This window comes from Aquarana catesbeiana, linkage group LG03 (assembly GCF_042186555.1).
Source record: "Aquarana catesbeiana isolate 2022-GZ linkage group LG03, ASM4218655v1, whole genome shotgun sequence".
NCBI lineage: Eukaryota > Metazoa > Chordata > Amphibia > Anura > Ranidae > Aquarana > Aquarana catesbeiana.
In genome coordinates, this window is record NC_133326.1 from 77,919,009 (window position 1) to 77,933,637 (window position 14,629).

At 41.2% G+C, this 14,629-nt stretch overlaps 1 protein-coding gene across 3 annotated transcripts in view; it reads right to left on the reverse strand.

Annotated features, from left to right (window-relative positions):
- The window catches only part of LOC141131448 (unconventional myosin-Vc-like), a 164,761-nt gene that overhangs the window by 116,084 nt on the left and 34,048 nt on the right, over positions 1-14,629 (reverse strand). For all 3 annotated transcript variants that reach the window (XM_073618737.1, XM_073618736.1, XM_073618738.1), the window contains exon 2: positions 4,291-4,401. In XM_073618737.1, coding sequence (XP_073474838.1) covers positions 4,291-4,401 — 111 coding nt within the window. The remainder of the gene's footprint in view (positions 1-4,290; positions 4,402-14,629) is intronic.

Consider the following 14,629-nt stretch of genomic DNA (forward strand, 5'->3'; position numbering starts at 1 on the left):
TTCTGTCAGCACCCACTTCTAAAGAAAACATGACCTAAAGTGTATTTCCACTTCTTCAGCCAAATTGAGATCACACCTGCTTTATATATTTTGCCTGTTCCCATTACCATAGCATAACTAAAAAAAAATGCTAGTTACATCTTTAAGTGTTTTTTTCTTGCTTAGAAATCCTACCAAGCTATCCCTGCTTTGTAATGATCAGCATGGGGCAGGGGAGTAATGTTTAAAACAATTATCCCTGTCTATACTGTGCTGGCAGCTCTTCATTATCAGTTGTAAACTAATAAAGAAGCTCACCAGCTGCATTGTTTGTTAATGAAGGAATAGTTTAGGGAGTTTGGCAACCAAGACATTGTGAGGCTGTCCAAAAATGCTTGCATTTGGCTGAGAGGCCTTCTCTTTAGAAACATTTGTTGGCTCGAGTCACATAGGTGCGATGCGGGAATGCTGCAAATCCACAGTGGGTTCCCACGTCGCACATGACTTGCAAGGCAGTTCACATTGCCTTATGTTGTGGGTGTCAATACAAAGTTATTGACACCCCCAGATCAGTTCGCATATCGCAGTGCAAACTGTCAGTTGGGATATGAATCGGATTGCATGGGTGTGAACACCTATGCGATCCGATTTAGGTGTGGACCAAAAAAAAGGTCCTGCACGACTTCTGTCCGAATTCAATGCAAATTCAGCCATACAATCTGCATGGCTGAATTTGCATTGCACAGACATCCCGAATCACAAGCGAGGTCGTACAGCGCACTGGTGTGAACCGAGCCAAAAAGTAAGAACATTTTGAAAAAAAAACACATTTTTTAGGTATGCTGTGTGAATGATAATCACATAATAAACATATAATGGGGTTATTCTCAAATTTGACTGAAAAAGTAGAACTACACTTTAATCAGTTGTTTTTTAAAATATTTATTTTGTGCAAAAATGCTTAACTTTTTTTTAAAGCGGACCTCCTGGGTTAATTACATATACATCTTGTTTAACCTTCCAAAGAATCTGTAATTCTGTTAAGCCAATCTTGCAATTTACACATTTCTGCAATCCTACCCTTCCAGGTAGTTGACACACCTTACACCTGATTCAGCTTTGCAGCTTCCAGTTGCAAGCCTCTGCCTCCACATTGCTCATTGGAGAATGAATCTACAACATCAACACACATTGAGCAGAAAGCTAACCCAGGGAGCTGTAAAGGTGAACCAGGAGAGTGATCTTCCTGCTTGTGTGGTATGGCATATCCTGTGGAAGGCAAAATAATATTTATCTGCTGTATTTAGCTGGTTGCCGGGAGTTCCACTTTAAACTTTTCTGTGCCATACATCTGCATTACGAGTCATATACTGTACATCAGTTCACAGTCATGAAGTATTTCGCTCATTCCTGGGATTGTGAATGTTTCCTGCATGGATACCATTCAGTACATCCTTTGGATAAATGCTGAGAATAAAGCATCTAGTGGGATGTGTGGTGTATCTATGTTAATGGGAAATGTAGACATGAAGATCAGCATCATTTGACTTTAACTTCCATAACAAATTTAGGTACAGTGCCTTGAAAAAATATTCATACCCCTTTTCCACATTTTGTCATGTTACAACCAAAAACATAAATGTATTTTATTGGGATTTTATGTGATAGACCAACACAAAGTGGTGTCAATATTTTGTAGAACCTCCTTTCACTGCAATTACAGCTGCAAGTCTTTTTGGGTATGTCTCTACCAGCTTTGCACATCTAGTGAGTGACATTTTTGCCCATTCTTCTTTGCAAAATAGCTCAAGCTCTGTCAGATTGGAGAGAGAGCATCTGTGAACAGCAATTTTCAAGTCAAGTCAGATTCTCAGTCAGATTTAGGTCTGGACTTTGACTGGGCCATTTCAACACATGAATATGCTTTGATCGAAACCATTCCATTGTATCTCCGGCTGTATTTAGGGTCATTGTGCTGCTGGACGGTGAACCTCCGCCCCAGTCTCAAGTCTTTTGCAGACAGGTTTTCTTCTAGGATTGCATTATTTTTGACTCAATCCATCTTCCCACCAACTCTGACCAGCTTCCCTGTCCCTGCTAAAGAAAAGCACCCCACAACATGATGCTGCCACCACCATGCTTCATGGTGGGGATGGTGTGTTCAGGGTGATGTGCAGTGTTAGTTTTCCGCCACACATAACATTTTATTTTTAGGCCAAAAAGTTCAATTTTGATCTCATCTGACCAGAGCACCTTCTTCCACGTGTTTGCTGTGTCCCCACATGGCTTTTCGTAAACTATAAAAACGGGAATTCTTATAGATTTCTTTCAGCAACGGCTTTCTTCTTGCCACTCTTCCATTAGGCCAGATTTGTGGAGTGCATGACTAATAGTTGTCCTGTGGACAAATTCTCCCACCTGAGCTGTGGATCTCTGCAGCTCCTCCAGAGTTACCATGATACCTCTTGGCTGCTTCTCTGATTAATGGTCTCCTTGCCTGGCCTGTCAGTTTAGGTGGATGGCCATGTCTTGGTAGGTTTGCAGTTGTGCCATACTCTTTCCATTTTCGGATAATGGATTGAACAGTGCTCCATGAGATGTCCAAAGCTTGGGATATTTTTTTATAATCTAACCCTGCTTTAAACGTTATCCCTGACCTGTTTGGTGTGTTCCTTAGCCTTCATGATGCTGTTTGTTCACTAAGGTTCTCTAACAAACCTTTGAGGGCTTCACAGAACAGCTGTATTTATACTGAGATTAAATTACACAAAGGTGGGCTCTATTTAATAATTTGATTACTTCTGAAGGCAGTTGGTTTCACTAGATTTTAGTTAGGGGTATCAGAATAAAGGGGGCTGAATACAAATGCACGTCACACTTTTCACATATTTGTTTGTAAAAAAAAAAAGAAAAACAATTCTCATTTTCCTTCCATTTCACAATTATGTGCCACTTTGTGTTGGTCTATAACATAAAATCCCAATAAAATACATTTACGTTTTTGGTTGTACCATGACAAAATGTGGAAAATTTCAAGGGGTATGAATACTTTTTCAAGGCACTGTATATCTAAAGAGACTAATTTAGTTCTTACACATATCAGAGGAACTCCTAGAGCTATACAGACCTCTGCTGACATTGACATTTTGATTGTTATCCTGTCTCGCTGTTTAATCATCTAACCTACTGTATACTGATAAATCTGCCATTCTCAACTAGGGTTCCTCCAAAGGTTGATAGGGGTTCCTTGAGCTGTGGCTGATTGACCTCCTATCTTAAGGTGTCTGCATAGTTATGGGGTCAACGCAACTTGTTAGAGCCAGTTGCATTAAGCCAACAATCTTTTAAGCCATCCGTAGGGATTGCATTTTGACTACCACTGCAAGGGCTGCCTTATTCCGTATGATGACCACAAATGTAAGGGGCATTTTTTTTTTACTGACCACCAATGAATTGGTTTTAGTAAAAGGTTCCTCGAGACCTGAAAATGATTTCAAGGGTTCCTCTGGGGTAAAAAGGTTGAGAAAAACCGTCTTAAGTAAGAATCCTAAGGAAAATGGGTGGACCCACATATGTGCAATGATAATAGAATACACATTAAAGAGATCTAATAGCTCAAGATGACAAAATGTTACAGTAGATGTTATAGATTGTTATAGGGCAGCTTGTATCCTCCTTTATTCCCCGCAATCAGAACATTGCCAAGGTCCTGGAGTCCTCTCTTGTTCCACTGTAGTCCACCATCCAAATCACAGGCTGGACACCGAAGACCTTCAACTCTAGCCAATGTTTATTGCAAAGACAGCAAGCTGCTCACTCCCACCCAAAACCATGACCCCAACATGTTTTATCATCAGCATGGCCTAATCATGGGGATCAATGTTAGTCAACCAGCATTTACTGATTGGATATGAACATGCTAGAAAATCTATTCCTCCAGTAAGTGGTCATCCCTTGTTCTTGTTTGAAATGCACGTATAACAGCAAGATTGAGGAAAAGAAGTCATGTTGGATTTGGCAGCATGCCACTATTGATGGAGACAGATATCTAATTTCCTGTCATCACCGATGAGTGATCGGGCAAAGTAAATAGGTGTCTCCCATTATGAGGAAAGGGAGATACCAATATAACTGAGACATTAATCGCCCCTTTATAAAAAATATGTGAAAGGCAATGGTGACTCTATCTATTGTATTATAATTAGTCATAACATGGCCACCATTGAGAAGCAACAAATCCAACTTCTACTAAAATACATTCACTTATACCTAAAAATGTACTAACAATGCCCCATCCCCCATCTTCCTTACAGAGCCATCTTCTAAGCGTAGGTGAAGCACAGTGTCCCCGATCTTCAGGTCTTTTGTGATTTCAGCAGATTTCCAAACTTCATCTGCATCAGGGATCCAAACCCGATTATACTGGAAGAAAAGGGGAAAAAAAAAAATTCGTTTTTTTTAACTATACAATGCGACATGACTACATTCAGACAATAATTCTGCACCATGTTCCCCAACAATAATACAAACCCAGTCATTTTATACTTTCTGCCAGCACATAGTTTTTTTCTTAAAGTGGAACTTCACTCTCCCAATCAACATTGATTATTTGTAATCCTTATGCTGCTAGCATTAGTAAATAGATAGGAAAGTTTATCATATTTACTTGTTATAAAGTTTTTTTTTTTTTTACATTTTTTTCAGTTACTGCTATATCTTATGTCATATATCCCAGGAGTCTTCAGGACAGGAGGAGAGGTTTTCTCAGCTAAGCACACTCACCTGCATGGATGCTTGAGCTAAGGGCAGATGGATTGCTACATGGATCATCTGCCCTTACTCACGATGGCCATGGCCAGAAATGCTAGGAGGGTGTTTTTCTGGTTCAATACATTTTTATTGCAGAAATCGTATTAAAACATACAACAATGTCAAAGGCACCTAGACTGCCCTCGCAGGGGCTAGAACTGGCGCATAAGAGACAAAAAAGACATAACATTAACAGAGGAGGGAGGCCTCCTGTCGAAACGGTAGGGGGGTATTTTTCAAGGTGGTTTCTCAACAAAATAAATCATAGAGACCTGAGTGGATGAGGGAGTTTGCTTTGAGTATTAAAAATGAATTACATAGCGTTTTTGACACAGATAAAGTGTAGTTCCACTTTACGTACAGTCAGGTCCATAAATTTTGGGACATCGCCACAATTCTAATCTTTTGGGCTCTATACAACACCGCAATGGATTTGAAATTAAACAAACAAGATGTACTTTAACTGCAGACTTTCAGCTTTAATTTGAGGGTATTTACATCCTAATCAGGTGAATGGTGTAGGAATTACAACAGTTTGTATATGTGCCTCACACTTTTTAAGGGACCAAAAGTAATGGGACAGATTAACAATCATCCATCAAACTTTCACTTTTTAATACTTGGTTAAAAATCCTTTGCAGTTAATTACAGCCTGAAGTCTGGAACGCATAGACATCACCAGACGCTGGGTTTCATCCCTGGTGAAGCTTTGCAAGGCCTCTACTGCAACTGTCTTCAGTTCCTGCTTGTTCTTGGGGCATTTTCCCTTCAGTTTTGTCTTCAGCAAGTGAAATGCATGCTCAATCGGATTCAGGTCAGGTGATTGCCTTGGCCATTGCATAACATTCCACTTCTTTCCCTTAAAAAACTCTTTGGTTGCTTTCACAGTATGCTTCGGGTCATGGTCCATCTGCACTGTGAAGCGCCGTCCAATGAGTTCTGAAGCATTTTGCTGAATATGAGCAGATAATATTGTCCGAAACACTTCAAAATTCATCCTGCTGCTTTTGTCAGCAGTCACATCATCAATAAATACAAGAGAACCAGTTCATCTGGCAGCCATACATGCCCACGCCATGACACTGCCACCACCATGCTTCACTGATGAGGTGGTATGCTTTGGATCATGAGCAGTTCCTTTCCTTCTCCATACTCTTCTCTTTGGCAAACTCTAATCACTCTGGTACAAGTTGATCTTGGTCTCATCTGTCCATAGTATGTTGTTCCAGAACTGTGAAGGCTTTTTTAGATGTTTGGCAAACTCTAATCTGGCCTTCCTGTTTTTGAGGCTCACCAATGGTTTTCATCTTGTTTTGAACCCTCTGTATTCACTCTGGTGAGGTCTTCTCTTGATTGTTGACTTTGACACACATACACCTACCTCCTGGAGAGTGTTCTTGATCTGGCCAATTGTTGTGAAGGGTGTTTTCTTCACCAGGGAAAGAATTCTTCGGTCATCCACCACAGTTGTTTTCCGTGGTCTTCCGGGTCTTTTGGTGTTACTGAGCTCACCAGTGCGTTCTTTCTTTTTAAGGATGTTCCAAACAGTTGATTTGGCCACACCTAATGTTTTTGCTATCTCTCTGATGGGTTTGTTTTGTTTTTTCAGCCCAATGATGGCTTGCTTCACTGATAGTGACAGCTCTTTGGATCTCATATTGAGAGTTGACAGCAACAGATTCCAAATGCAAATAGCACACTTGAAATGAACTCTGGACCTTTTATCTGTTCCTTGTAAATGGGATAATGAGGGAATAACACACACCTGGCCATGGAACAGCTGAGCAGCCAATTGTCCCATTACTTTTGGTCTCTTAAAAAGTGGTAGGCACATATACAAACTGTTGTAATTCCTACACCGTTCATCTGTCATGTCTTGTTTGTTTCATTTCAAATCCATTGTGGTGGTGTATAGAGCCAAAAAGATTAGAATTGTGTCGATGTCCCAATATTTATGGACCTGACTGTATGTACATTATGTATACTGTGGCACTGTGCTTAATACGTTTCAAGCAATAAGAAACCCCAAAAAAACATTTATTATATTGCATGTTACCAATTCTTAGATGTGACGGCTGCATTAATTTCCCCTTCTATTTTCATCTGTTGATCCAGCCAGCAAGTCTGTTTTTCACAGCACAAACTCTTATTTATACATGCAAAACCTTTATCCCAAAAGGAAAAAATATTTGCTGTAACTGGTCATAAAGTGTGAGCTGGAGTTTGGCTTCAATTTGTTAGTGTACTTAAATCTGCTAATACATTATACACTACCCCCCTCCCCCCTAGACTAACGATGCTGCTGTCTGCTATGCCTCCTGTTCTCACTCCTCCAGAGTTGTGTCTCCCTAATACAGGAGGTGTGTTACTTGCCAGATCACCACATCTAATGATTGGTAAGCTGCGATATACTACATTTTCGGTTTTGGGTTTAATATCGCTTTAATTATGTATATACTGCATATATATACGGTATATATAAAAAGCACACATCAACACACTCACAGATAAAAGAGTATATATTGAAAATACAAGATTTAACACTTTGATTTGTGATCTTGAGATGCTAAATTTGGAGCTCACTGTATATATTTTTTAACTTAGAAGTCATTTTTTTAAGCACTATTATCTTTTAATTGTTTTGCTGTATTTTAGTATAAATCCTCTCTCTTTTTAAGTATGGATTAGCTTGAGGAAGGGTCAAAAATTTGTCAGGTTTTTATTACCTTGTTGGGGATATCTCTCTCCACTTTCTAAGGTCTCTTTTACACGGGCAGCCTTGGGACAGTAAAAACAGGGGGTTAAGCTAAAGTTTTACTGCCTCCCCCCCCCACCCCCCGATCACCCACATAGTCTTAAAGTCTGAAAGTCTGAAATTAGACAGATGAGGCCTTTCACATGCTGTGGCTAACACCTACTGTCAAATTGGCCATTTAAATCAATGGAGCTGTGCCCTGAGCCAAACACTTGATTTGCTGTTGTGGCAAATTAGTCACACGTTGTGAAGTGACAATGCTTGGCATTTAAAGGCAACAGGGTCAATGTGTTGCCAGCTTACTATAGGAGTTTGGGAGCTCACTGGGCTTAAAACAAGCTCTGAGATAACCACAAAGGACACCCCCCCCCCCACCACCATCACCGACCCTCCATAGGCTTCTGCTGCTGTCAAACTCCTTTGAGGCGGGAGCAGGGGCGTGGCTTACTGGTGCTGTGTGTGTCTATAGATGCACACAGCCTGTCTCAGCAGCACATCCGCACAGGTGCTGAGGGGGCACTCGGAGTAAGGAGTGAACAGCACTGGTGGGGGGATTCCAGAAGAGGAGGTAAGGGATCACTTTGTGCAATATCATTGCACAGAGCGGGTAAGTATAACATCTTTTTATTTTAAACCAAATAAAAAAATATTCTTTACAATAATTTTAATCTTTGCTCAGGCAAGTTGCCCAGTGCTCACATTTTCTTTCTGACACGCCAGTTTATGGGTGGGTCTTCACATACAATGTCCACTGGTCCTGAGTTGTATGATGACATCACAATGAGACTACTGGCCAGAGTGCCTTAGGGAAGAGGCTTTGGGGGACTGGTCATAGAGTGTGGAGGAAGCATGCCAGAGCAAGGAATGAGGTATTACACCTTACCCCTCTAACCCTAACAGGCATTTAACCCTTGCCGTGTGGGGGCACTACAAGGGTACTTTCTATCTGGTGCCCAGAGTGGGGCTTTAAAGTGGAATTACAAGCAACCTATCTACTCCTAAAACTGTCCCCACCTCCCTCCTAACACCTATTCTGTCTAACCTGTGTAAGAAAGATGTATTTGCTTACCTATTTTCAGGCCGCTCCTGTTCGGTCATGTGATCGGATGGGTCAGCCAGCGGCCAATGCAGTGGAGAGGAGGGAGTGTCGACAACGGATGGGCAATTGAAGCCTATGGGTAACGTCACCCGCTTAGGCATTACCAGGCGTTGTCGAAGTGCTCTCCTCCAGGGATTGCTTTTCAGAGGGCAGCAGGCTTACCGCCTGTCTGAAAGAGCCCTATCAGTGTATGGCCAGCTTTAAAGACAGTTGAAAGGATAATTGGTGCCAAGTGCCGTTGACCCTGGAACTATGCAGGCATCATCAAACAGAGATCAGCCACAGCTCATTGAACCCCCCTAGCAACCTAGAGAAACCTATAATAAATGGAGAGTATAGCCTCATGTGACGATTGTAACTCAAAAATAGCAAAGTACCATCATCCAAGTTGATATCTAGAGAAGGGGGACGAGGGTGGGAAAAATAGGGCAGTTGCTGAAGCTGACCATATATCTATTCCCAGGCTCAAAAATTGTGATGGATTGTCTCAGTACTAATAACAAATAATGTAGATAATATTAAAATTATTTATTACATATAAAAAATTCTTGGAAGAAATTATATTTCAAGAAACAAATACTTAGGGTTCCCCCAAACAAAGTATCTGTTGATGAAGTAAATCTCGAATTTGACTTTTCCTCTACTAGTTTCGCTGTGTTATTACTGCTTCTTCAGGAGTAATAATCTATAAACTAGATATGAGAGTAAGGCACAAGTCAAATGCATTACATTCAAAAAATGATAGACGATTGTAATTCAGCAAATAGTATATAAAAGGTAATAATCAAGTTGCTCACCAGGCTGGACAATGGCTATATGTGAGGTCAAAAACCATTGTATTGTCTGTATTGATTGCAAAACAATCCATTTTATATTATATTTTCTTCGTATCATTATTACATTTCTATTTAGACTCATATCCGCACATCCCTTGTCCGCCGCGGGGGGAACTTTCAGTTCGGGTTTTTGGCCTCACATATAGCCATTGTCTAGCCTAGTGAGCAACTTGATTATTACCCATTATATAGTGTTTTCTGAATGACAATTGTCTACCATTTCTGAATGTAATGCATTTGACTTATGCCTTACTCAAATATCTATTTTATAGATTATTCCTCCTGAAGAATCGGCCAGTAATATCACAGCGAACATAGTAGAGGAAAAGTCAAATTTGAGATTTACTTCATCAACAGATACTTTGTTTGGGGGAACCCTACGTATTTGTTTCTCGAAATATAATTTCTTCCAAGAATTGCTGTTTTATGTACAATGTATGTCTTTTTTATATGTAATAAATAAATTTTATATTATCTACATTGTTTGTTATTAGTACCGAGACAATCCATCACAATTTTTGAGCCTGGGAATAGATATACATGTATATGGTCAGCTTCAGCAACTGCCCTATTTTTCCCACCCTCGTCCCCTTTCTCTAACCTAGAGGAACCAATGGCTGCTCTATACAAACTACTTTTATACATCTGTCAATAAAGTTAGTTATTTGTTAACCATAATTTGCTACTGTGGAAATTGCCCGGTTCCATAATGATTTATAGTGATCCAGAAAATCAATACCAAGTTCCAGGAACTTTCTTAGCATCAGCAAAGGGGCCAGGATAAGTGTGAGTGGGATTAAAGTGGTAGTAAAATCCATTTTGTGATTATTATTTTTTTATATAAATCAGGAGTGCTTTATTGAACAAAAAAGACAATACAGCATAGGTAGTCACATAAAGAGTACAATGCCATATCTGATTAGCAGTCGAATACACGGCTACAAAACTCAACCCTACAATGCCATGATGCATACTGTAATCCTCTTACATAAACAGAAACAATAATGCAACAAATAAAATATAAAATCCGTCACATGTATTGTACATGAGAGACTGAATAATAGCAAGTAAACAGTCAGTCTATTTGTCTAACAACAATGAGAAAGACAGAGATAGTCAACAGCGTTCAACTTGAGGTCCAAGAAGACCAAACTTTCTCATACTTCCAGGAAGAACCCTAAATGGTATATGTAAGTCTATACATAGGTAAAGCAGCATCTACCATCTCTTCCCAGGACACTGCAGGGGAGTGGAGGTCCACTTAAAGTGGAACATCAGTCATTTTTTTAATCTTTCCATCTATTACATTTTCTGCCCTTGTCGTTTTAACTTTGCATAGTAAAACATTTTTATTCTGCCCGTAAATACCTTATACAGCCCACTTCCTGTTTGTTGTCTGGTAAAAAGCCTAGGCTTATGACATCATGCACAGCTCTCTCTCTCAATCTCATGAGAGTTTGCCAGGGAGGGGGGGGGGGGGGGGGATGAGTCATAAGAGGGCAAATGAGAGCTGCAGAAGTGGAGGTGTGCCTCTGTGTAAATCCAGGAAGTGAACAGGCAGCAGCTTCAGCTGCCCACAGTTAAAATGGATGCAGCCAGACTAAGTGGAGGGAGATTTCTGCAGCATATTTGGCGAATACAGAATCACAGTATATATAGACGTAGCACCCTGATGTTTAGGCAGGGTTGCTCCTAAATTTACCTGCCAGGTATAGTTGCCTTGGCCAATTGCTAGGGATCAATTGATTTCACCCTAAGTCTGGAATCGCTGCACTTCTCTCTTCTGTCACTGGGTGGTCGGGTACCTGGTGACATTAGATAAGATAAGGGTGATGCAAGGATGGATTAGAAGTATATGGGGTGTCTCAGCCAATGGGCAGGGTTTTTCTTGGCCCCTTAGCCTGCTGGGAGAACCTATTTATTACGGTGGAATCAGGTGATCAGGGTTTTGTGCCACCTGGATGGCTGTCTGGGTGGACGTGTGTTGTGCTGCCCGGGCTGCTAGGCCAGAGTTTGGGCCTATCCTGGGTACATCTGGCTGCTACGCTGTCTGAGGGCCTATCTAGAAGCAAGAGAGCAATGTAGGGTTGGGATTGCGGATTGCAGTCCAACCAGGAGTGACAGGTCTGCCGGCCGGAGAACCTGACATGGTCAGAGGTAGAGGAGACACTGTCGCCACTAATGGACCATCCACCTTGTTACCAGGGACCACTGTGAGTAGCTGAAGCAAGTACTGGAGCAGTCTTCTCACCAACCATGGATGGTGAAGAATCATGAAACTTTGGCAGGTGCCAAGCCAGGGACCCAGCCAGTGGGGTGACGCTTGAGGAGTATCTGGAGTGCCAAGCCAGGGACCCAGCAGGAAAGCGGGGGTGAAGCTTGAGGAAGATACTAAAGTAAAAAGATTAGAAGATTAGAAGAGCTCATGGGATTCAGTGGCAGTGAATCAGCAAGTTTGGTGAGAGAGACTGGGAGCTCAGTGGGCTGAGAAGCTACAAAAAGTGATTGTATAACAGTAAAGAAGTTTGTTACAATGTGTGTTAGAAACTTTTCTAAGACTGTTGCCATAGGAGATAGCGCTCCTACACATGCAAATGTGGTGTCTTGCTGGATGCCTTTCCCTGCATGGCTGTCTACCTGTAGAAGTCTCGGAGTCTGCCAATTAACATTGCAACTACCTAAGGGTGTCCTGGCCCTAAACCCTCTCCCACAAGTCTGTTCAAGAGAAAATAAATCTCTTTGCATTCAAGAAGTGTCTGGCGCCCATGAATCTACCTTACATAACACCCACTATGCCTTGCAACCCACTGTATACAGAAGGATGTCAGCTGTTCCTGGCTCTGGAGGTTCTCATTAGACTAAGCCTCGGTTCACACCAGAGGCGGCACGACTTGCAGGTCGCCTTACCGAGGCAACCTGCACACGACTGCCCGGGCGACTTGCAAAACGACTTCTGTATAGAAGTCTATGCAAGTCGCCCCAAGTCGCCCCCGAAGTCGTACAGGAACCTTTTTCTAAGTCGGAGCGACTTGCGTCGCTCCCCTTAGAACGGTTCCATAGCACAGAACGGGAGGCGACTTGTCAGGCGACTAGGTCGCCTGACAAGTCGTCCCTGTGTGAACCGAGCCTAAAGGAGGCCTGAGACCTTGCTACATAAAATAATATGCATAGTGGTTGGAGGGAAGCTTCAGAATGGCAAAGATGTTTTTATTACAAATTATGTGAGCAGACTGCAGTTCCTCTTTAAGAAGGATTTCCTATAAGATTTACCTGTAGGTAAAATTAATATCTCCTAAACGTGCACTGTTTAGGAGATATTTACCCTGGATGCAGCCAGTGACTTTACCAGCGCATGTGCTCTGAAGGTATGGCATGCTATACCGGACCTTCAGAGCTTCACGCTGGAGCTGAGGGCTCCCGCGAGCATGTGCAGGAGTGACAGTGCGGCTCTGGCCATACATACAGGCAGAGCCGGTGAACCGGGAAGGAAGAATGGGGGAAGATGTAAGCCCTCTTAGTGGAGACAGCTATGCATACCAGCACATTATACAATTTCCTTACAGGTGTTCATTTTTTTTTTTCAAAAGTAAAACTAAAGGCATTTTTTTATAATTTTGCATAGAGTATGGGAGGGATATAACCCCTGTAAGTTTTTTTTTTTTTTTGCCATCTGTGACCACTGGGGAGATTTCCATTCATATCCTGTCCCATGATAGTGTGGGAATCACCAAAGTGTGGGAATCTCTGGCTGATATCAGGGTCACCAGAACTAGTGCCCCCATTGGAAGATTTCTCTTCTATTGCTGTTCTGGTGACAACCTAAAATTTGGGATTTTATTTTACTTTCATGACAAATAGAGAGAGGGTGCATCTCCCTAGCGGGGGCACAGACAGCAATAAAAACCTGACAGCTGTTTTAATCCCTCTCCTCTCCATCCAAAACTAAAAAAAAAAAAAAAAAAAAAAAAAAAAAAGAAAAATTTTCCATGTATTATAATTTTATCATTATATTGCACGATATACAATAACGTAGCAGAAAACCATAAAATATGTGAAAATTTACTAAACGCAATGGACTACAAGGACTACGCAACAAGTTTATGATATGCTCAGAAAATTGCAGCCATCCAACAACTCAGCAAGGTTTTGTAAATCATAATGAAGTGGGATCATAGGAAAATGCATGTAGGAGGCAAGTTAGTGACTTGTTAGCTCTCTTCGGAGATCCTGACGCCTCCATTGGTAAATGGTACATTTCGTGTGAATATTACTTCTTGAAAAAGCCCAGCCTAACAAGTCAACACTAAGCTGTTTACTCAATCAGGGGCATTATGTTACACCCTATTCTAAGACACCCTCCCTTAGGTAACAGAAAATATGCAGAGTACGTTAGGAGTCGTTTAGTGTTCAGGATATAAAATCACGCTCACTGCCACAAGCAGATGACATCATTGGTATCAATACACCTAGCCGGGAAAGAATTCTGTATGCAGGTGGGAAGTGCTATATGCAGGTTTAAGAGTAATAAAACAAGTATCTCAAGAGCAACCACTGGAAGACTTAGAACATTTTATATATATATATATTTTTTTATAATCAATTTTTAATTGAAAAGTTTGTATGCAAAAGTATACATAAAGAACATTGCGGTAGAAAATAAAAAAACAAAAAGGAAAAGATTGTCTTCAACGGAGATATCATGGGTTACACATCATAAATTCCCTATATCATATAGCATAGACAAAATAAGTTGTAAATAATCACATATCTGATACACAACTTCCTAGTATAGCATTAGTGAAGTGCGATAGTTATAGGAGCAGTGGAGGTAAAAATCGTACCACACTCCACTGTAGAATATAACTGGGAAATAAAGGGAACCTGTAGTAAATCTCTTTGTCTATGAGACAGCAGTGGTGGCCCCCCTATCCATGCGTTCCGCCCCCTAATCTACATGCTGGGCGTCGGACGCATAGATTTCAATTAGGTTTTTTTTTTTTTAAGCATTTGATTAGAGCCTGAGGCTTTAATAGGCTTAAAAAAAGTGTGGGCTCAGGGCGCAGAGCACTGCGCCCCGAGCCCACCCAGTTATGTGACAATAGCGAATGAATATTCGCTATTGTCACACTGATTCTCCTTCTGGCCAATCAG